Consider the following 23,337-nt stretch of genomic DNA (forward strand, 5'->3'; position numbering starts at 1 on the left):
CCACAGCAAGCTGACATCTGAGTCTTCAATCAATGTGGCAATAAAAATAATATGAGGAAGGGACCCCATTGGGCTCAGCCCTGTGGTGAAAGCCCCGTGTGTCTCCTAGATTCATCTCCTGTCACCACGCTTGTATGTACTCGTGGGCGGACTTGATGCCCAAGTACAACGGCTGGAGGAGGCTGCCAGGATTGCTTCCCTGGACGGCTGGCCGAGAACCACCGCCTCATGCCAGGGCCAGCCAGACTGCACGAAGACGGGACTCGTGCATGCATCCGCCTTGGCTCTGTGGGCTGAAGCCCGGCCAGGCCCTGGGAGCTGCCCCCCTATAAGGTGGCAGGCCGCAGAGAGCCAGGGACAGCATTCCTGCCTCCCGTGTGGGCCTGCGCTCCTGGCCCTGCTGTGCTCACCCTGAGCGGGAGCATTGCGCACTTACACCAGCAAGTCGTGGTGCAGTACTCTCCGAACTGTGCCAATCCAACCCTGCGCTTGGATAGGCCTTACTAACATGAGATCAATACCCAAGTTCAATGTCTTTATCATTAAGGAAATTAGAAAACATATTCTGGACATCCATAAATAGCATTTTGCCTCCAAGCTCACAGGACTTCCATTACCTCATCAATCATTGGAACAGCCCTGCCGCGGAGGAAGGTGTTTATTTTCATAAAACACTGACAAAAATCATTTTTAAATGGACATTTAATTGGCCCAATAGTCATCAGGGCAGGCTGGCCCACAGAGGCTGATGACTGACCCAGCTGGGCCGCCGAGAAGTCATTCAGGAGAAGGAAGGGGCAGTTTGCAAGGGACGGGCCCGGGGCTGCTTTCTTCAGGGTGGGTTTAGCTGGTCCTTCTGAGTTCTCAGCACGGTCATGGCCTTGTAGACGGCTGTGGGGGCTTCCTGCCCCGCACGAACCTGCTCTGGGCAATCACTCATCAGCCCACTGCCTTTCTTTTGCCCCACGTCTGCAATATTTAGCTAATATGACATCATAAGATTTTAGTGTGATGGATCTCATACTGGGCTTCCTAGGAACCCCAACCCCTGGAGGAACTTGTTAGAAATGCAAATTCTTGGTCCTCCCAGCCTGGACCTCATGAAATATCCAGTAGAAACCCAAGGGCAGAGCTCCACTAGAGAGCCCACTCTTTTTAACCTGCCCTGTTTTATTGTCAGCAAAGATACTGGATGCTCCTGGCAGGCCTGGGGTGGGGTGGCGTGGCTGCTGGGCACAAGCCAGCAGTGCCACGAACCAGACCGTTACCCCCAGGCCGAGAGGCCAGGTCTGGCTAAGCCTGCTGCAGCCGCTTGGTATTGTCCATGGCTCTCTGCCCTGATGGCCAGCTGTGTGTCTGCCAGCAGGACTTAGAGAGCCAAGGGCAGCAGTCCTGGAGTGTGACCAGGGTTCCAGTGAAGCCCTTAGGAACCCTGGGGATTTGGGCCACTTATCCTGGCCTACAAGTGACCTGGAAGGAAGAAGCAAACCATGCAAAAGGGCATTTTGCCTTGTAGCCCTGGATGTTCCCATTCTGGCTCTCCGGGGGCGGCGGGTCCCACGTGACCTCCAGCTGGCTGGCCGTGAGCGGGGTCACCTGGATGTTCTGTGGGGCCATGGCCGGGGCTGGGGAGAGAGGAGCACAGAAGAGGAGCTGTGACGTCTATTGACATGTGCAGGACACCTCACTCCAGAGTGGGCTGCCTGAGAGCCTGCCCTGGGCCACTCAGCTTCTAAGCCAGGGAGCGCTGCAAACCCTTCCCAGAATCACGTCTAGAGATGCATAAAATACAACTGGAGACACAATTAGCAGAGTGTTAAAAAACAGAGGTGTGACCTGGTCATCTGCTTGCCTCGGGAGTGCGATGTGAGGCTATGCTGGCGGGCTGACCTAAGGGCTGCTGTGGGCATCAAGGTGTGATGAGTGCTGGAGGATCCGAGGTCTTTGCACCAACTGTGACTCGTCGCTGAGAGAGCAGCAGGACCTGCTGGCCCTGTGGGGTGTGTTGCGACGTTCACAGTGGAGGAGGCACTGCGTTTTGGATGGAACATGGAGAAAAAAGGCATCTGTGTGCCCATTCCAGGAACCTCTTGCTGTGGTGCCCTGTTCCCCGGGTCTGCAGGCGCAGGGCTGCCCCTCCAACGGGGACAGCAGCATAGATTGCACGGCTCCCCCTGCCCCTGCCCCGAGGCCCCTTATGGCTCAAACTCTGAGGACCCTGCCCTCCTGCCCCTAGGGCCACACTGCCGGAACCGTGGGGAGGACACCATGACTGCCTGCTGAGCCAGACGGAATGTGGGAAGCTGGGACAGCACAGAGAGCACGTGTGCACACTCAGAACACATCTCCTCCGTCTGCCAGCTCCGAGCCGTCTCTGAAGTCCTCGCGCCACACTTGTGCATGACAGGCTGCTCCCTACCTCCCGGGAGCTACTCCCTGCCTCCCGCCCTGCCCATGCGTGCACCCCAACAGGTCTGCGCTGGGCTGGGCCCAGAGCCCTGGGAGCCATCTGGGAGCCTCAGCCTGTGGGCCCAGGGGCTCTGCCTTTGGACTCAAGTGTGTTTCCAGGCCATGCATGGAGACAACGAAACAGCCACTGTCCACTGTCTGAGGGCGATAGCCCTGTGCCCCGGCTCTCAGGAGAGAATGACCTTCGAGACTCACCCCTTCCCAACCCCCCCACCCCAGTGTAGAATAAAATAGTAATTAACACCCACTCAGCCTGACACCGACTATTTATTTTGTTCTAACTGTGTGGCTCCCATATTATCGCTGCCCACCCTGCCGTTAATGGAAATGTTAATAACCCACACCAGGTTGTTGTGACAGATGCTCGGCCTCATTATCAGAAATTCTTATTTACCGCTCCATTAAACAACAGAATCACACAAAAAAACAATTCAATCAAAACTAACTGGAGGAATTTTAACAGCCACATTAATAATCCAAAACATAAATAAAGTTAATGTCTTTTGCATGTTTGCCATCGGCAACTCTATCGCAAAATTACTGTTGTACAATTAAAACGTGAAAGGCAAAATTGAGCACGGCCATTACCCCGGTAGTCGGTTAGAACTGTCTGTGCGCGGTGCCCCCCCAACCCCAGAGTCTCCTTTCCAGACCCTGGGGCCTGGGACTTTCCTCTGGACACTGAGGGCCACAGAAACTAGGGCTTCTGGGGGCTCGCGGTGGCCCCCGGAATTCAGGGGCCATGTGCCTCGGGGCTGCGGTTGACACGTGCTGGACAAACTCTGCTGGCCCCGTGCACGGGACAGCTGAGCCACATGCACTGCCGTCCCCAAGCTGAGATGCTCTGATGTGCCCACCAGCTATTCTGCAGCACAGAGCTCTTGAGCCATAAAAATGCTGTGGGTAACAAGGACTTTTTTGATGCTGACACAAGCAGGGAAGAGAGAAATGTGTGTAAACACAGAACAGAGCATGTCAGTTTCAAGATGTATTTTTTTGGCTCCTGAAAGCTTCTGGGTCTCCACGCCCGCAGGACGACCTGACTTAGGCACTGCTGTTTACCAGCCCACATGCAGTCTTGCTCATCATCGAGCGTGTTCGTGGGGAACTGATAGAACGTCTCGTGAGCCCTTGTCGGCGTGTTCTCCCCCCCATTTGCACCCGTGGTGTATGGTAAACACAGATATCAGACCAGAATGCTTTCTTAACATGCATGAAATCAGTTTTAAAAGGCATTTTAGCACAGCAGCCTGTGGCGTGTGCTGATACACAGATTGCTCACAGGCAGCACTAGAAGGGGGCTTGCAAAGGTGGAGGTACAGAGTGGACACTCTCCACGTGTCTCACATCAGGGCTGACGATGCCGCCACACAGCAGGGATCCAGTCCTTTGTGGGTGGCTCCTGCCAGCCTGGCCACTCAAGAGAGAGCGAGCGAGAGAGAGAGCAAGCGAGAGACAGAAAGAGAGAGAGAAAGTTTGCCAAGGCAGTGACAGAGGAACTCTGAGACTTCTAGAGTCACCCTGCACCTGAAGATTTCTGGAATCTTCTGGGATTCTGATTTTTCTGGGGACTCGACACTGGCAGGCAAGCCCCACACAGCAGGAAGGGCAGCACTTTGTCTATCTCACGTGACCCCCAGGTGGATGTGCTGCCCCCGCCGTGGCCATCTAGCATCAGGTGGAGCAACAGGCAGTAGAATAAAACGGCTGTGCCTGGCTCAGGCTCAACTTGCTTAGCTCAGCGTGCTGGCTCCTGGCTGCCTAACTCTGTGCCCACCAGACCCTGAGTGGACCTGGTCACTCCTGGGTCCTGAGCCACAGACCCTCCCACGGCACCTGCCATAAGGTGAGGTAGCTGGACAGGCACAGTGTAGGGTGCTCACAGCATGGAAAGAAGGAGAAGACAGGTCTGTAAAGATATTTGGTAGATGAGTGCACACTTGAGAGAGCAACAGAACATTTTCTGTGCCATAGGAATGAACTCTGCAGACTCACTCACTCACTCAAAATACCCACTGCCTCCTATAGGAGGGCCATCTCTCTCCTAAGGGGGCCCACATGTCTCCCCCCTCTGATCCTAGTGTGGTGGTAACAGGGGAGCAATAGCGACACGTGGACAGGAGTGACATAGGCCACCTTCCGGCAGAAGCTTCCAGAGGATTCCCCAGCCTGCTACCTCCTCTCCCCACTACCACCTGACCAGCAGGTCCCACACGGGGGCTGATCCTTCAGTCTGTGTCTTGGAGAGAAGACTGCAAGAAGTGGGAGAAACACAGCTGGCCAGGAAGGATGGGGCATGTGAGAGAGAAATTACTGCTGGTGATTAAGCTGCTGGGACTCAGTGGCTGGTTGTTGCCACAGCGTGATGTGCAACATCTTCCTGAATGTAGACCAGGTCCTAGGCTTGGTGCTGAGGGGTGGGTGGATCCAAAGGCACAGTGACATGTGTAACAAGAGAGAGAAATCACAGTAATGATGATATAGGGTGTAATTGTGAGGACAGGTTCAAAGGGCCATGAGAAGTCATTTCTGGCTGGGGGGCACAGGGTCTTTCCTGGAAAACAAAGTATCCTTCAATAATGGGGAGAATTCAACATGTGACAATGAGCCAGGGAAGCAAAGGACAATGTAAGAGATGAGAACGGGAAGGGCAACAGGTAGGGTGTCTGTTGGGGTCATAGCAGACAGATGGTCACCCTGGTGCCAGTGCCACCTGGGGCCATGCTGGACATCTGCTAGTGCTAGGCCATGCTAGGCCATGCTAGGCCACGCTAGGCTATGTCAGACTGTGCTAGATCATGACAAGCCATGCTAGGCCATGTTAGATCACGCTAGGCCATGTAGGATAGTGCTAGGCCATGCTAGGCCATGTCAGATTGTGCTAGATCATGACAAGCCATGCTAGATCATGCTAGGCCATGCTAGATCATGCTAGGCTATTATAGAGTGTGGTCGGCATGCTAGATCATGCTAGGCCATGCTAGGTTTTTTTTACTTTCTGTAACCCAGTGATTTATTATTTGGGTAGAGCAATTTTTAACTGATAACTTGAGGATCATTGCTAATATTTGCATTTAACAAGAGAGGTATTTGTTTATATAATAAAAAAAATTATACACATTCATCAGTTCACTTTAATGACGTCAACATTTTTCTGGCAAGCAGTTTTTCTGATTTCCTGTTGAAGTAAACAGGAACTAGAATTCTCTAATGTAGTTTATCTTCTCAGCAAACTTTGCCAACACAATCTGTTCCTCTAAGCCAGGATACCTGGAGACAGACTCCAGCTCTGGATAATTATCTAACCTCTGGGGTCTCTGCAATACATAAAGGAGGCTTAAATGGATCATAGTTCTTCAACTCAGTGGGGGACAAGTCAAGACAGAACAATGAGTCAGTGCAAGAAAGTGGAAAAGGAGGGGACTCTCAAAAGGCGAGCAGAGCCTGGAAACACAAAGGCTTCATTCACTTCTGGGCAGGGGCACTGTCCCCAGAAGGAAGACAGGAGAATCACTGCCGTCACCGAACATGAAGTCCAAGGCCCAGGGCTTTGCAGGTGGCCGGGCGGCTGCCAGCCCTGCCCCGAGAAACTCTGGGTCTGTAAGCAAGCCTTCCAGTTAGATACCACACAATAATTTTTTTTAAAGCCTATAATAGAATTCAAAATGAGAAGACAATGTTTTATAAATCTGTAATGAACACAAAGACATGGATCTTCTTTTCTCAAACCAAAGTACCCCATCTCCAGGAATCCACAGGGCTTTTTGCTCTAGATGAGAACACCTAGTTTGCCGGCTGCTGGGGTCGCAGTGACCCATCTGCAGGGCATGAGCACAGTGCTAAGGGTGGCGCGGGGGTGCCTGTGCAAGCCTTCTGTCTGGGCTCACATCACCTTCCTAACCCCAGGAAGTGGAGCCACCTTTCATGTAGGGGAAGACCAGGGTGAAGAGAGGCCTGGCCCCAGGTCCTGACTCACACCACACTCCCAGCCTCTCGGCCTGGCTCCCAGTGCAGTGCCAGGGGAGGGAGGGGGTTCAAGGCCACATTCCTGGGGTTTCTGGAGTGGCTGCCCTGCCCAGCTCTATCTCACACAGCCTGATGCCTTTCCCTTGAGCTTAAATGCCTGTCTCTTCTCCAACCACCTCACTGCCAAGCCAGAACCAACATGACTCTAAGGAAGCTTAACAAGAGGAATCAGGAAACGGGTCCCAAAAACCGTTCTTAAAAACAATCAATGCCATGGACTCCATGCTGCAGAGGTTGCAGATGGGAGGTCATAGGAAAAACCCTGGGTGGTGAGTTTTAAGATATGGGCTCAGACTGTGGGGCTTGGGACACAGGTCAATCTCTCAGAGCCTCAGTTCCTTTAATAAAATAGAAGAAAATACCAGATGTAATGGGTTTCAGAGACGAAATGAAGAAGTACATTTTGAGAAGACAAAGGTTAGTGGCCCGCAAGGAAGAGGCATTCTGGAAGGTGGCCTGACAGAGTGTCTTGCTCCAAGCTCACTCCCTGCACTCACTGTCCAGTGAATCGCCCAGCAGGGGCAGATGGCACACTGGTCCTGCATGGGTTGTGTCCCTGTAGGGACTGTCACCATGTGCTGACCTGTTAAATGTCTCTCCCCTTGCAGTTCCTCCACGAGCCAGGAGCAGCACGGGTCTGTCCTGGGCACTCTGCCTTCCACAGCCTTGGACACCAGCATCTTGGCTGGTGGAGATGCTCCACGGTCCCACCTCCTGGTACTCACACCCTCCCTCATGTAATCCCCTCCTGTGAGTACTTGTTTCTGACCAACAGATCGTGGCAGATGTGGCAGGTGGCGGCACCATGATCGACTTACAGGACACCATGCTTCTCCACAATAGAGCCTGTCCTGCTGGCTCTCTGTCCTGTCCTCTCGTGCCCTCACTCTGATGAAGCCAGCAGCCATGGTGATGCCCCCCTGGAGTGGTTTGCCATGGCAAGGAGCTCAGGGAGGTTTCTGTCCACTGGCCCATGAGATGGAGGCCTGCCAACCACCACGCAAGTGAGCTTAGAAATGGGTCCTTCCCTGGTCCAGCCTTCAGATGAGATGGCCGCCCTGGCTGCCAATTGGATAAGACCCAAGCCAGAGACACAGCTAAGTTGTGCCTGAACACCTGGCACTCACACACTGTGATGTAGCACACGTGTGTTGTTTCAAGCAGCTGTGTAGGGAAAATTTGTTATGCAGCAATATAACCAACAAGCATGAGTTCCTCTAGGAAAGGCACCCAGCTGAGGCCCAGTCGCTGTACATTCTGGGCTCTGACAAACGGGCCTGAATTTGGGGTAGCCCCTGTGCTAAATGTGGGATTTCATGGTGTTTAAGCGATAACCCACTGTTGTGGCCAACCCAGCCCAGACCCAGCGCAGGGCCTGGCACTGTGAGTTCAGAGGAAGATGGCTGCCCACCTTTGGTATGGTAGATGTGTTGCAGGAATTACAGGAATCTGGAGCAGTGTGGGGATTTGAGAGGGTCTATCACTGGTGCCTCCAGAGCAAGGACAATGAGGAGATCGGTTGGGTGGGTGGGGGCTCAGACAGAGTGAGCTGGCCCATGTGGGGAGGAGGAGGGGTGCCCCAGGCCCAGAACTAAAGGCAGCGAAGCTTCCTCAGCTTGAGATATGGGCTAGTCAGCTGTCACATGGCACTGAAACCCTAAGATGCTGGCTTTACAAACTGTGGTTTAAGAATAGTTGTTTAAATAAGAAGGGAGATTGGGGTCCCTGGGTGGCTCAGTCGGTGAAGCGTCTGCCTTTAGCTCAGGTCATGATCTCAGGGTCCTGGGATCGAGTCCCATATCACACTCCCTGCTCAGTAGGGACCCTGCTTCTCCTTCTACTCCTCCCCCTGTCCATGCTCTCTCTCTCTTTCTCTCCCTGTCTCTCTCTCCCCCTCTCTCAAAATAAATTAATTTAAAAAATAGGAAGGGAAGTTGAAACCAGAGTTTCAGACTCATAATAGCAAACACATTTCTCTCACTGGTATTTCAATGATTAAGGTGAGTGCTGGGCAAACCCAGCGTCTGATCCCCACCAGTGATGCTCTCTGCTTTCCACCGTCCCTGATGCCATCAGCAGCACGGCGGCTCAGTCGCTGCCCCACCCCTGGCAGGAGAAGCAGTGGTGAAAGCCACTCAAGCAAATCAGCTATGTGGCCTGCACCTGTTGTTGGGTTTTCCTCCTTGCCTGTAGGGTGAGTTCCCATCAGAGCAAGGCCCAGGCCCCAATAGGCCATGACTGCATTGTGACCACCGGCGGTCTGTGTACCACAAACCACAGTCCCCAACTGATCAACTGTATCCTACGCAGTTTGTATCTGCAAAACTCAAGCTGGGGGGGAAGATGTTTGTTCTCGTTTCACACCTTAGAAAACAGTCTGAAGGGCTTAAGCTGTTTATCCCAGAACAGGTTGGATGTGAACTGGAGTCTGCATAACTGGAAGGCTCTGCTGATCGTCAAGGACAAGCATTAGGAAGTTTTCCGTGGGGGTGGCCCGGGTGGTTCAGCGGTTTAGCGCCGCCTTCAGCCCAGGGCCTGATCCTGGAGACCTGGGATTGAGTCCCACGTCGGGCTCCCTGCATGGAGTCTGCTCCTCCCTCTGCCTCTCTCTCTCTCTCTCTTTCTCTCTCTGTCTGTCTGAGTAAATAAAATCTTTAATCTTTTTTTTTTTTTTTTTAAAGGAGGAAGCTTTCCGTGAAGAACCAGAGAACACTTTAAGTTTTGAGGGACACACATCTCTGTCACAGCAACTCAACTCTGCCTTTGTATGGCCAAAGCAGCCACAGGCAGAATATAAATGAATGGGCATCTCAATAAAACTTTATCCACAAAAACAGGCACTGGCTGGAGTTGGCCCCTGGGTCTGGTCTGGGGACCCTGCTCTCTGAATCAGTAAAGCGAGGATGCAGGGCAGGGCTGGGAAGAGGGTCCTGCTAAGCCACTTGGTCAAGTACAACGAGTGCTGGAATGTCCCTGGCCGCTAGCCTTATGAGCCTGTCCCCATCACGTAACCCTGGAACTGCCATACATGAGAGCCACCAGGTTCTGGCCGCTCAGGATGCCTGTGGAGATTGAGGGAGAGGTGAGTCTTCACATGCTTGGGCAGGCAATGGGGGGCCCTAGGGAGCCTGGGGAGGCAGGTGACATGATGCAAGGAGCCCCAGGGAGAGTGAGGCTGGCCCAGACTGGCTTAATCCATGGTTTTCTCAATTTTGAAAACCTACGTCCTTCTCTTCTGATTCTGATCCCAGTAGGACTTATTTTATAAGAAAAATAGCTGCCTTGGATGAGGTGGCCACACTGGTGTGTCCTGCTACCACTGACCAGCTGGGCATTCTTGGAGAACCCTCTGGAAGCTTTGGTGCTTCAGTTTTTCTCACCTGTAAAATGAAGGTAAACTCTGAGCCCTGTACCTGCTGGGATGCAGAAAGTCTGAACTAAGACAAAGGACACTGCAAGAGGGGAACAGGGTGTCTCCCCCCAATTCCCACTCTTCTCCTACATCCCAACATCAGGACCCACTGTGTCAGACCCCCAGAGTTCTCCAGGAGAAGCTCTAGGTCAAAGGAACAAGGTTTAAGAAGTAAGTGTACAAGTAAGGCTGGGGAATTAGGTCTCCAGCAGGGAAAAGCCTCAGCAAGCATCCACCCTTGGAGAGCTGGGGAGACACTCTGGGGTTGGAGCACTTTCAAATCCACTCCTTCATCTGGTGCTGCCAGAAGCCAGGTGGGTGGCATGAACACCCCGTCCCCATGTGGCCAGTCTGTTTAGTCACACACGTGGCGATGATGCCACCCTCCTTCCCAGGATGACCCGGTATCTATGCATCCAGCAGGCATGCCAGACCACACGGGGCTCTGTAAGGTGTGAAGGCCCCACAGTCCATAAGGCTTGACCCTGGACACCCTCATCCACTTAGAGATCCCAGGAGAGGCCATCTCTCTCCGCCCAGAGTGTGGGTTGCTTAAGGGCAGGAGCGGGTCTTCACCGCTCAGGGGCCTCTTGAGCTGTGGAGTGAGTGGGCTCTCAGCAAAGATGTCTCCACCCATCACCCATGTGGTACTGAGAGGAATGTCTTGAGAATCTGGCCGAGAACTTGGTGTCTGGATTGCGTGATGTTTGGGATCCTTTCCAAAGAAAGCATTAGGCCTTCGAATATTCTCTATAACCTTCCTACATCGATGGAAATTAGGTTATTAGAAATGTCATTTATCTACCAACATTTCCTAGGTCCCACGTCCACTAGGGAAGGCAGTAATCCAGGCTAGGAGGCTGCACAGGGAGCACATGGCACAGAAGAGGATCACACAGAGCTGGAGAACCAGGTGACGCTCATAGTGGCCAGAGATGCTGCTTGACAGGAAGAGTCTCAGTGCTGGTCTCAGGATCAGATTTTATATTTCCCCTACAGACAATGGGGATCTACTGGGGGGTTGAAACAGAAATGGGATGGGATGAGACTAGGTTGGGGAAGGGTCCCCCGCACAGGTGGGGAGAGTGGGGGGCTGTGGCGATTCTGGAGGTTTCCATGGGTCCCCATGGCACCCCAGCACTGACCAGGCTGTGGGAAGTGCCCTCCTTTCCTGCTCCCTCTTCCAGGGCCGTGTCTGGCTGCACTGCCAGCTTAGTCTTGGGGTCCCTCCTCCATCAGCCGCCCCCTCGCCTGCTCAGCACCCCATCCCCCCCCACGCACTTGCAGGGGCTTTCGAACCAGCACAGCTGCTTGGTTCCATTGTCTCCTTCCCCTGTGGCCTCAGGATGGGGTGTCCTGGAGTATGGGATGCTGAAGACACCCTGGAGGAGGCAACAAAGGCCAGAGCAGTCCCTCACAACTCTCCCTGGCTTGAGGAGAGGATGGGCATGCTTCCCACTCCCTTACCAATATCTGCCCTCCTGCTGGGGTCAGGCGCAGCGACGCTAGAGGATGCCCCTCTGTGGGGACTCTCCAGTCTGCACTCAGAGGCCATGGCTCCTCAGGAGTTTGTGCATCAAGGTTGCAAACCACATGCTGTAGCCCCAGTGGGTGAGAAGGAGCCCCAGGAGCTCCCAGCACCTTCAGACTGAGTGATGGCCTCTGAGCATCCACGGCTCATCTGGGAGCCAAAGACAGCAATCCTGCCTGGCACACAGCAGGCTGTCACGTCCCAGCAGATACTTGCTCTGTTGTGATCACCTGTGTGTGAGTCCATGTCTCCACCTGCACACCATGCAGTCCGCCGCACAAGAGACGGGACCCATCACCTACGCTTCGTGTTTTCATGCTGTCACGACTCTGCGTCCCACACATTAGTTATTACCTGGAGATCACGGTAGGTGATGACAGGGAGATGCTGTGGGCCAAAGTGCCATCGACTCTGGGCTGCACACCGTCTCAGGCCAGCAGAGCTCCAAAGCCTTCTCTTGTCACCTGAGGCTGGAGCCCAGCTCTACTTGTCACTAGGGGGAGCTAAGACAGCGAGAAGCGGTGCCATCTCTCTCTTCTTCCAACCAGCAGCAATTAAAAACCCAGGACTTACAGGAAAGGTAGGGCTCGCAGTTCACAGTAAGTTTCTCATTCTTTAAAAATGAGCCAACCACACGTTCCAAGATGCTTTGCAGTCTTGTGAAGCGACACTCAGGCCCAGAGCGACCTAAATGGTCCCTAAAGCACCCAGATGACTATAGTATGTGACCGTATGTGTTCCCTTTTGGCAAAAGTTGTGACAAAGAACAAAGGTCCCACATGGGGTGGGCTGCTGACCTGACCTCTCATAGGTGCTTCCCACCGGCCTTAGGAGAAAGTCCTGACTCCCTCTTTTGGAGGAGGAACCAGTCAAATCTTTTTTTTTTTTTTTTTTTTTTTGAAGTGACAGTTGCCATGTCTCGACAACCAGGTGGGCCTCGGGGCCTGGCTGCCACACGTGGGCCAAGCACAAGCTGTCGGGCTGACAGGGCTCACAGTGACAACACTATGGGGAGGAGTCTAGCAGGTGACCGGTGGGGAGGAGCCAAGTGCAGCTCCAGTGAGGGAGGTGAAGTGGAGGGGGGGGGTGTGAAGGGCAGTTCAGAGAGGGACAGCCAGCAAGATGACCGCAAGGCACACTTTCCCGCCTGTTTAGAACATAATACACATTCTGTAAAACCACCAGCAGAATTTGCCAAAATGATTATAAAGTTCCTAAAAATGGCTCAGAAGTTTTGGAAAACAAAAAATAGGGCAAGCACCAGTGTAGACGAAGAACGTATAATGAAGTGGCGTGACAGCGGGGTTGGCGGCACCAGGGGGAGCGCAAGTCACAGGAACCTGAAATGCGCTCGAGAACCTTGGGAAGAGAGGTCAGTCCTGGGGCGGCGTCTCTTAAAACCATCCACCCACAAGCTCTCCTTGACCAGGCACCGAAACAAATCCGGAGGCATTAAAGAGTTTATGGGAAAACGGAACCGTGAAAAGTTGGGAGACACTCCAGGTACTTGCTGGGCTCCTGGTCAGGAGATGATGCAGCCGAGCGACGGGTTTGAACATACAATTTTAACACACTAAAATGAGTGAAAAACAACAGAAAGGGGAAACAACGGGCCACAAGTAGGGTCGGACGGGATGTCCTTAATGCATACAGAGCTCTGACAATCCCCTCCAGGATGCTAAGACCCCATGAGAAACGTCACCGTGTACAGTCACGGGCATTTAATGGCAGAGTAGTGATTTAAGGGTCTGCGGATGGAACAGTAGGGAGATAGATTTTCACCTGACAGATGAGCCGAGATCTAAAAGTGGAAGCAGAGGGGCCATAAGACCCGTCCTGGTCCCCGTTGCACGAAGTGTCAATGAGTTTAAGTTCCTCCAGGCAACAAGCGCTCCTGTCCTTTGAGCCAGGGACTCTGCTTCTGGTATTTTCTCCCAAGGAGACAATCAGCGAGGTTGTAAAAGATTCACAACAGTGTTCACAGAGGCTTCACTTATGACAGCAAGGCCCTGCACCTGGCACCCCGCACCAGTGACCCCGCCCACGTGAAACAGCAGGAGTAACCCCAGGGGTGGTTTGCAAGGGTTCCTACCACCTGGACCCAGCGCCAGCCCACCCCATCCAGTACCACCTGCCTCATCCAGGGGAGGCATCACCTGGCCCTGGCTCCTATTCCTTATACAGCAGTGAGCTCCACTTGCCTGCTCCCCCAAGCCCCTCCTATGGAGAAATTCTGGAGTCCCTGCTCATTCCAGCCCCAGGAGGAGGCCCCAGCTGCCATTTCAGACCTGACTTAGGTCCACCACTGCCAGACCTCGATGTAAGGGGCAAGATCTGGAGAAGCCTCTGGAGGCTAAGATGAGGCATCTACCCTGTCCGCCGAAGGGCTGTGCCTCACGCTCCCTGCAGAGGCCATGCCCTGGACCAGCGGGACAGAGGGGACTGGCGGGTGTGGAGGAGTCTCTAGCCTCTTCCTTGAGCAGGAGCAGCTGTGGCTGCCCTCAGAGCTTCCATGAACAGGTAGGCACACATGGGTTACATTCACACACATTCATAGGAAGGTGCTGGAGACGCTCACGGAGGGAAGGAGACACAGCAGCCAGACTCAGGGGAATAGGTGGCCTCGGGCAGTGGGCAGGAGAGAAGGGCTGCACAGGCCTGGCCATGCTGACTCTAGGGGGATGAGAACTGGGGGTATAGTTCCAGTCTGGCTTTGCCTAGGGCTTACTGTGTGCCGGAAGCCCTTGGGAGTGGTGACCTGCCACCCTTGCCTACTTCTCTAGGTGGCAATCTCTATGATGGCAGCTTTTCATGGTAGAAAGTCAAAGGGTGAGACTGACCTGTGTTTCCTGCCCTGGAGCAGGACCACCTCCCCACGAGGCCCCTGCCCATGCACCCCTCCCTTCCACGGCAGCCTGACTTTCCCCAGGGGCCCACAGTTCTCCTCCTCCTGCGTGCCCAGTGATAGCTGGAGGCCCCACAAAGCCATCCAATGGCATAGTGGACTGACCACTGACTTTGTGGACTGTGCAGTGTGGCCCATCATCCGGGGACCAGACCACAGTTCTGGGCCCATGGCCAGGCTCTGAGCATCAGGTGTGTGCGGGCCAGCAGCTCAGGCCTGGGCCAAGCACTCGGCTGCCTCAGTCACTTCCTGGGCCAACACTACTCCTGGCCGCCATCACCCCATCTGCCCAGAGCTTTCTGGGGTTTACACTGGCTTTCCTCTCCTCTGCCACGACCAGCTTGGCTCTGTAGATGGGCCTTGTTTGAATTGGGAGAGGGAGCACATTCTGCCTGTAGAGCTGGCCCGAGGCTCAGAGGGGGAGCAGCGCTAGACGCTGTCAGGAGCCGCTCCCTAACCCCCCAAAGTGCAGATGGACCTACACCTGTCCGTGCATCCCTGGGCCAGGCACCAGGCCAAGTACCTTTCATGCTCAGTCTCATTGAATCTTCACCATGACCCTATGACAGAGGCACCTGGGCCTGCTGCCTCAGGAATCACACCCCAGTTCACAGGGGCTCTAGCAACACCCATCAGACAGCTTGGTAAGAGCCCACCAGCTCCAGGGCCCTTGGCCCTCGGCCCCTGCAGCGGCCGTCGGCAGCAGATGGGAGCAGAGTGGAGTCCATGGCTGCCAGGTCCTGAGTGGGTAGCTGGGGTGGCAGGCCAGGGCAGGCACCGATGGGACGAGGGGCCCCTGCTCTGTGAGAATGGAGCTGTCATGCCCCTTCCCTGGCAGCAGCGTGTGTGGGTGGGGTGGTCTCTGCTTCCACAATCCCCACCGTCCGAGCAGCGAACAGTGCTCTGCCCCCGCTGGCCCCCACAGAGTGTTCAGGGTGAGGTCAGTTTCTGGTCAAAGCAGAACAACAGTCAGAATAAAAAGCCTTGGACTTGGTTTGGGGCCAGTCAGGTCTACTGTGCCGTGTTTTGTTAGAAGCCCTCATGGTTTCCGAGCTCCTGGGTCCTCAGATGTCTATCCTCCTTGAATGGGCAGGGGTGACAGGGCAAACGGGAGCTGGGGCTGAAGACTCCCCCCTGGGAACTTCCCATGGGTCCCTGGCCCCAGGTTCCCACCCTCTGGGATGCTGCATGCTGTCATTTGTCTCTGGTGTCTGTGCTTCTGAGCAGGGGCGCCAGGCTTCAGAAAGGAGATTCCTTTCTGATCCACTCGTGTCCCTCCCTCCCCACCCCTTGCCACAGCGATCCAGGCAATCCAGAGTCCCGAGGATGTCGGGGGCGGGGGGCAGGGAATTGGAGGGGCTTTCTGATTCGTGGAGCAGAGAGCACAGGCAGACCACAGTTGGCAAGTGCAGAAAGCTGTGTGTACAACGTGTTCCGGGCAGAGGAGGGAACGCACAGGCTGTGCCTGGAGAGAAGGAGGAGACCGCTACTCCTCACCCGCAGCCCCGGCCCCTGGCCCGAGGTGTTGGCCCTGAGGCTGGGCTGAGGAAGCCTGGGGATCTTCCCAGAGATGGGAGGCAAGACCAGGGATTTCAGGCGACACAGCCAGGATCTGTTCCAGGGCAGAGTAGCCTGGGAGGCCTGGAAACACCGCGGGGGCTGATGTGCCCACCCGTGTCTCAGGGCAGGAGGGTAGCCTTAGCCTGAATGTAGGGGCCCATCCTTGAGTAGCACGTGGCTTGAAGGCTGGAATGTGGGCAACACCTGGAACCTGGGAACACACAGATGGGCCTAGAGACATCACTGGGGACTGCTGGGACAGCAGCTGTGCCCAGATACACACAGTCTCTGCACCTTTCTCAGAAGCAGCTCTGGCCACTAGGCAAACACCGCCATGCACACTGCTGCAGGAAGCACCAATTCCCCCGGGATCCTCCCTTCCATTTGGTTCATATGGCCCAGGTAGAGATGACATTGTCACCTGCCTTTGGGGACCTCAGGCCATTGGACACTGCATCTGGTCTGCAGATGGGCGTGTCACTATAGGCAAACTCAGGAGAACCAGTGGGTTTCCTCTGCAGACATTGTTGAAGGGAAGCTGACTTCCTGGTGCCTGGAGTTGCAGGGGCACCGTGACAAGGAGCCTGACCAAGATAGGAGCAAACTGACAGGAGAGTGGAACCAAGAGGGGACATCAAACCAGCCAGTTAGGGTGCTGGATCCAGCCATACTTGAAGCTGTACCCAGGATCTTCAAGTTTTCTGTTACTTGAGTTAAGAAATGATTGTTTCAGCTTAAGCCTGTTTGGGCTGGGCTTTTATCTCCTGTAAACTGGAGTCCACACTGATGTGTAATTCTCACCAGTTTAATGCTTGGGCTCAGATATCAATTTCAATGAGAAATTTCCTCAAAATTACTTTGTCTCCATACGGTGAAACAGACTTAAACATTGCATATTTGGGCTAGACTCAGAGGCCTACTATAAACACCTTGCTTTACAAATGAGGCCAGGGGGAGTCAAGTACCTCACCCAGGGTCTCAATCTGTCATTCACAAATACTGATCCACCCTGTGCGGTCATATTCTGGGCAGGACAAGTGTGTTAGGGGCAGGTAGAGTCAGCATGCAGACCTCAGTGTCCTTAGACTTAGCTCACAGCACTCATGTACCATGCCGCCTAATGGCTGGGGCCCAGAGTGGTTAAGTGACTTGCTCAGTAACTGAGAGCCCACTATGCATGGTGGACTCCCCTGCGGCTCCAGAGTGGTTAACATGTACACTGAGAAGCCTGCTTCCCTGTCTTCTCCACCCAAATACCAAAGACTTCCTGATTTCAGCACCCGGGGCCATGGCCCTGCTCCTTCCTGGGATCTACATCTCAAGGCCCAGAGCAGATCAGTGCCTGTGTCCACCTGACATGGGCAGGCAGGTCTTGCCCTTTCTCCCCCAGGGTGCACAACACACCGTCTCCTGGTGTCCCCTGGGCTGCTCTGCCTCGGTGCTCTGAGTCCTCGACTGGAAGGACTCAGAGCACCTGCATTTTGGTGGAAGGAGCCAACATACAAGTTCCTTCCCTAACTCCATCCCTGCACCCATCTGAGGTTGTGTGAGGGGAGCAGAGCTGCAGGGCCATGAGCATCCGATTTTTCCTGTGTGGTTCTTTTGAGAGTCCCCTTTGCACAGATCCTAGCAGGCTTCTCTGGTCCCTGCTCCCGCTGCTGCCTATGGGCTCAAGGGCCAGCATTCCACCTGCCTGCCTTCCAAGAGTGTGCTCCTGCATCCTAGCCAGCACCCCCCCTTGCCCAGGCACTGTAGGAGGCTTGGGAAGGACACTCAATGGAGAGACACACCCACTGCACAAGTGTGTGGGTGGCAGCAAGGGTCCTGGGGTCACAGCTCTCATGGGGCAGATGCCACCATCGCTTGTCACCTTGCTTCAGGATGAGGCATCTCTGTCCCCCCCTCCCCAACTTATTCCCACCTGCTCTGAGTTGTGAATTCCACCCACTTTGTCTCATCCCATCTGGGGGCTTCCCAGGATCCTGCAGCTGCTCTCCTGCCTTGTCCTCATGGGAGTTTGGGGACCTCTATTTGCAGGACAGTAAAGGCATTTATGTCCCCTCCAGTCCTAAGCTCAGAATGAGGAGCATTTTGAGATGAGTGGTGGTGGTCCCATGAGGAGGAAGACCAGACAGTCCCATCCGATAACGAAAGGCAGAGATGTTTTCACAGTGCCCGAGGGTCTGGGCACAGCGGAAGACACCTGGACATATACCTGGGGAGGGGCTCAGAGAGAGCTTCCTGGAGAAGAAGCCCCCGGAGTCGGGTCCTGGGCTGGGGCAGGAGGAACTGCGTTATGAGGGTGAGCAGTGTTCCACGCACTTTGAGTACAAGACTGCTCAGGATACTTTAAAAGCACTTCTTAGCACCTCCTGCAGGTGCACTGAGCGACACAGCTGGCTCCTCAGAGTGAGTGCTTTGGGTCAGATGTCCCAGGAGCCCAGACTGGATGGGTAGGGCCCCCTTTCCCTTCTGGAGGTTATAGGACCCAGGAGGCTGATGGTGGGAGATGTGGGGAGACAGCATGTGGAGCAGGTGCATGCCAGGGGGAGGCGGCCCCGAGGAGGGCCTCTAGGGAAGAGCTGGGGAGAGGACCCCTCCCGGAGAAGGCAGGGTGATGAGGGGCCTCGGGGAGCAGGAGGAGCCAGCACCTGGCCTCAGGGCCTGCCTGGCTCGCCCCCCCACCCCGCCCCCCGCCCTGGCTGCAGCCTCCACGGAGCCTCCTGTCTGCTCGGATGTGATGTCAGCTCAGCGCTGCTAGAGAATTCCTAGTGCCTCTCCTCACAGAACCGGGATGGCGGGGACAAGCCAAGAGTTCATCCATGGATGGAGAGAAACAAAACATGGTGCATGCCTACAGCGGAATGCTCCCCAACACCCGTGAGAAGGGACGAGGGGTGGACACGCACTCTGAACCTCAAAAATGTGTTCGTGAAAGCAGCCAGCACAAGAGCACAAATACGGCGGGATGTTCAGAACTGGAGATTCACAGGGTCACTTTGGGGCTGTGGCACCGGGGAAGAGGGACGGGGAGGGGGGACAGCTGGTGGCCACGGGGCCTCTCTCTGGGAAGGGGAAGCTCTGCCCATGTGGGGCCTGACAGTGGTGCTTCGGGGTGGTGGGGACGGCAGACTTCACACTGCAGGCATTTTACCCAGAGACCACCGACCTGCTAACGCGGCAAGGAGCACGCAGCTGGGCTTTAGGCCCATGGCGACCTGGCTGGCTGACAGGCTCCTGGGGCCTCCCTGGCTCTAGTCCTTTCCTCTGAACATCTGCCCTCGCCCCTGGGACTCAGGACTCCGGCTCTGCCTCCAGTACTGGAGGCCTTGAGAGCAGGTCACTGCTGGGCAGTGCAAGTGCTGTGGGTTCCAGCCAGCCGGCTGAGTGCCCCCTCAACCCACCCCTGTGGTGGCCAACATGGGCCTAGATGCCAGATAGGACTGGAGCCTTGCCCTTCCAGAAAATGTGTGCCATGTCCCCTCCCAGCCCATGCTCCTGCTCGGCCTCGGTGGGCTCCTCTCTGAGGCAAGGTTCGTCTGCCCAGCCCCACCCCCCAGGCCCTGACTAACCCCTGGGGACAAACGTACAGAGACACCAACGGAAGCTATGCTCCACACATCTCATTTCACTCATTCTCACTTGGTGCAAATGTCGCTTGACAATTCCAGAAAAATCTTGCTAAGTTACACCCCCAGGAGTGTCATTTGGTTTCTAATAGTAACATCTCTAAGTTTCAAAAGGTCACCTGACTCGTTTCTGCAGGCTGGCCCAGCGGCCGAACCTCCATCTCCGGCAAGTCTGGGACTCTGTCCTCAGAGGGAATTCCGCTGACTCCTGGCCTGAAGCACGCTCCCGACTGCCCCAGCTGATGCAAGCAGGACCCCGGCAGAGGCAGAGGGGAGTGGGCAGGGCCCTCAGGCGAGAAGGGAGCCCGATCTGCTCTCAACAAGACATGACATCTCTCTGTGAGCCTCCAGAGAAGGGACAGGCCTCGAAACAAACTCAGGGGTCGCATCTTATCTAAAAGGGGTGTAAGCAATGATCCATATGGCTTTCAGAGACCCAAGAAGGGGCCATTACCAGGAGGTCAGGCTGACGTGGGTGCCGGGCCACTGCTGTGGCCCTGCCAGGGACCGTGGGTGACTGAGCACAAACATCCCCGGCAGATGCCAAGGTCCCCACATGCCCAGAATCCCGTGGAAGCAGCAGCTTCTCTCCTGGAGCACGTCCTGGTACTCACAAGGGCTCCGGGTTTTAAATAAACCTTCTGGTCTAAAAGCAAGACTGGATGGCTTTCTCTGGCTGCCAGGATGGCCCAGCCTTTGGCAGATCCCGTCCTTCCCAGTAGTGACCTGGAACCTCCTGGCCCGCCAGCACCTCAACACCGGCACACTGCTTGAGCCCAGAGAGTGCCAGACAGGGCCTCCCGGAGGGCACCCCTGCTCGGAGCTTACCGGCCTCGCCAACGAACACCTCCACAGGCGCGCTAGCCGGGCTTTCACCGATGATGTTGTAGGCTGTCAGGATGACCTCGTAGCGCCGGTATTTCTTCAGATCTACAGGTGGAAGGAGACAGGGTCAGCTGGCCCAGAACCACCTCCCTGCCTTGGAACCACACGGAGGGGGTCCATGTCTGCCCAGGAACCCCGGGGCAGGCCGTGGGGGATCCCCAGGGGCCTGCGGAGTGGCCTCCTCCTTCCCTGGCCCCGGACTAACAGCCACGGTGCTAAGCAGCAGACCTGTCCCACTCTGCGCTCAGGATAAAGGTGGCAGCAAGGTCCTCTCCCGGAGGAAAGAATGGAGGTGCCACAGCCTGATGCAGGCTTGCCTTTGGTCTGGACTCTTTCCATAAGAACAGATGGAGAAAGATTCCAGCATTTAAGGGGGAAATATCCCGGCAACGTAAAGGCCTCTGAGTTTTTAACAACCACGTCCTGGGAACACAAGGGCGTGTGAAGCCACGTATGTAGGGTTACACAGGCCAAGCACGAGCGACAGGGTGAAAGTAGCTGATTGTGGAACCTAAACATTCTGGAAGGTTCTCTTGCTGGTTAATATTGCTTCATCATTGCTTGGCTTGCGGGGGGTGGGGGGCGCTCCTGCCCGGGTGTGGCCCCCTGAGCGAATAGTGACTCATGCCAGGCTTCAGATGTTGCCTCCCAGGGAACCACTGGTTAGCAGAGGTTCAGTGAATGGGAACACCAGGTTCCTGCCCCCGCTGGCTTTGGGATGTGCCCGCAGAGTGGGGCAGGGACCCTCCCTCTCCTCTCAGCCTTGCTGAAGCTGGGCTGCCTTCTGGGGTGCATGCAACGGCTTGGCCTATCAGTGCCCATCCGGGACTGTGCAGCTCCTCAGTGTCAACTGAGACAAGCCAGGGTGGACATGGACACTGTCGTGGTCAGGTCCCTCTCCTTCTTCATGACCTGACTGTAAAGCCGGGAGTGAGGCCCAGCCAGGGAAGCCTCATCTCTGGAACCCAGGCTTCTGACTCTCTAAGCTGCTTCTGCATTAGGAACATCGCAGGAGACAAGGTGATGGGTGGAGTGGTGGCTGGATGGGGACATGGGACAGTAGAGCCATGTTTGGGGGAGTAGTGTGGAGCTGAAGATGGCTGGTGTGCTTCCCACCCTGGCCACCAGGGCGGGGCCAGCTACCCCGGCACTGCTGGGGATGCAAGGGGATGCAAGGGGATGGTGCTGGCAAGCCCTGAAAGAGTGCCCGCACATAGTAGGGCCTTGGGAACGGCCAGCTCCTCTCCCTCCCTTCCTTTGTTCACGTTCCAGTCCTGGGAAGTTCGCCACATGGAAGGGAGTCACACTGTGGGGCCCCCTTAGCCCTGCATTTGGACCATGGAGCCCTTTGAGGACCAGGAACGAGAGGACAAGCAGCGTGCCATGGCCAGAGGCAAGGGACAATGAACGGGCAGCCAACGTGGGGTGAGTGCACGCCGTGGGGTGCTACTCAGCCTTGAAGAGGAAGGGCTTCCTGTCTGCACCCCCCAGGGATGAAGCTCGAAGGGGAAGCAGCCAGACGCGGTAGCACAGGCATTGCGTGCAGTCCCCGGAGGCCTCAGGCGCAGGGACAGAAAGGAGACGGTGGGCGCCAGGGGCTGGGTGCAGGAGGGTGTGAGGGCTTAGCGGGGACCGCACCTCACCTGGGAGATGGGGAGGGCCCCGAACGTGGCCGCTGATGGTGGCACAGCAGCACGATCGGGCTTAATGTTCCTGAATTGTATGTTCAGAAATGGCTACGATGGTAAATTTTACGCATGTTCTAACACAATTAAATAAAGAGTAAAAGGAAAAAGCAGAAGGGAACCAGACAGGCAATCTGGCTCCTTCGGACTTTCCCAAATTCAAATGTCAGCTGTCAGGAAAACCCCTTCCCAGCCTCTGCTTCTAGAAGTTTCCTTTCCTGTCTCCCTGATGGTTTGGTGCGTTGAGGAGCATCGTTAGAAAGGGGGAGTTCCAGAAATTAGAGCCATTAATCCAAGCTGCTTTTCACTTGGTCCACTGAGAGGCCAATTGGCGCTGGCCCCAGCCTGCCCCGCGGTCACGGCGCCTCCCGCTGAAGGCGGCGCGCACTTACGTGTTAATTCATATGTCGTTAACGTGGAGCTGCTGTTCACGGTCTTGAAGCTGCTTTGGGCTATTAGGGGTAAGCAAAGCAGAAAGGCAGTTAGCACGCAGGGAACAGTTACTACAAATGATGTCTGCAGGAACGGAGGGCTGGCGCCTGGCTCGGAAACCACAGCCTCTACACTTTCTGGCTGCCTGTCCACACCGCAGCCTCTACACTTCCCATTAGCTCTCTGGGCTTCCTGTGCTGCTTCCCGGGACAGCCGGGCAGCCCGGCCCGCGACAGGTGGGGCCCATGCTCACCTTCTGACGGAGTGGATCAGACTAGTTATCTGGCACATAATGCAAATAACACTAAAGAAGACAAGAAATGGGTTTCCCCCAGAACGGTAACTTTTCCAGATACCCTGCGGCAGGCAGCAGGCACAGCTGTTGGCTTACCTGTGCTCAGGTAAGAGCCCTACTCTGATGGGGGTGAGCGAGCCACAAAGTGCGCCTGAGGCCAGGTATATGGACCTAACCGCATCCTGGGTCCTCTCACTTTGTTGTTATGATTTCACTACAAAGCCCAGGGAAATACTGTCAGGCTCTCAGCATGGAATTCCTGGGGGTGGGGATGGGGTATGTGGCCTAGAGCATGGGAGACAAATGAGCCACTTCTTTGGATCGGCACCACTCCTGGGATAGGCAGGGTCTGGCTGCTGCCGGTCTGCGGCTTGTGTGGCCCCAGCAGGCCCAAGGCGCAGCCTGCTCTGGGGTGCGAGGTAGCCGAGAACAGGGATGCGGTCCCTGAGCCACACATTCTGAAGCTACAAGGATGTTGAAGGGTAAGAAAGATCTTCTGTGACACTGT

At 55.3% G+C, this 23,337-nt stretch overlaps 1 protein-coding gene across 1 annotated transcript in view; it reads right to left on the minus strand.

Annotated features, from left to right (window-relative positions):
• Nucleotides 1-23,337, minus strand: part of SDK1 (sidekick cell adhesion molecule 1) — a gene marked incomplete at its 5' end in the record, with an annotated part of 911,733 nt that overhangs the window by 42,914 nt on the left and 845,482 nt on the right. Inside the window, 3 exons of the mRNA XM_041750102.1 lie at nt 1,510-1,625; nt 20,361-20,462; nt 22,495-22,554. Coding sequence (XP_041606036.1) covers nt 1,510-1,625; nt 20,361-20,462; nt 22,495-22,554 — 278 coding nt within the window. The remainder of the gene's footprint in view (nt 1-1,509; nt 1,626-20,360; nt 20,463-22,494; nt 22,555-23,337) is intronic.

This window comes from Vulpes lagopus, chromosome 3 (assembly GCF_018345385.1).
Source record: "Vulpes lagopus strain Blue_001 chromosome 3, ASM1834538v1, whole genome shotgun sequence".
In the NCBI taxonomy this organism is placed as follows: Eukaryota; Metazoa; Chordata; class Mammalia; order Carnivora; family Canidae; genus Vulpes; species Vulpes lagopus.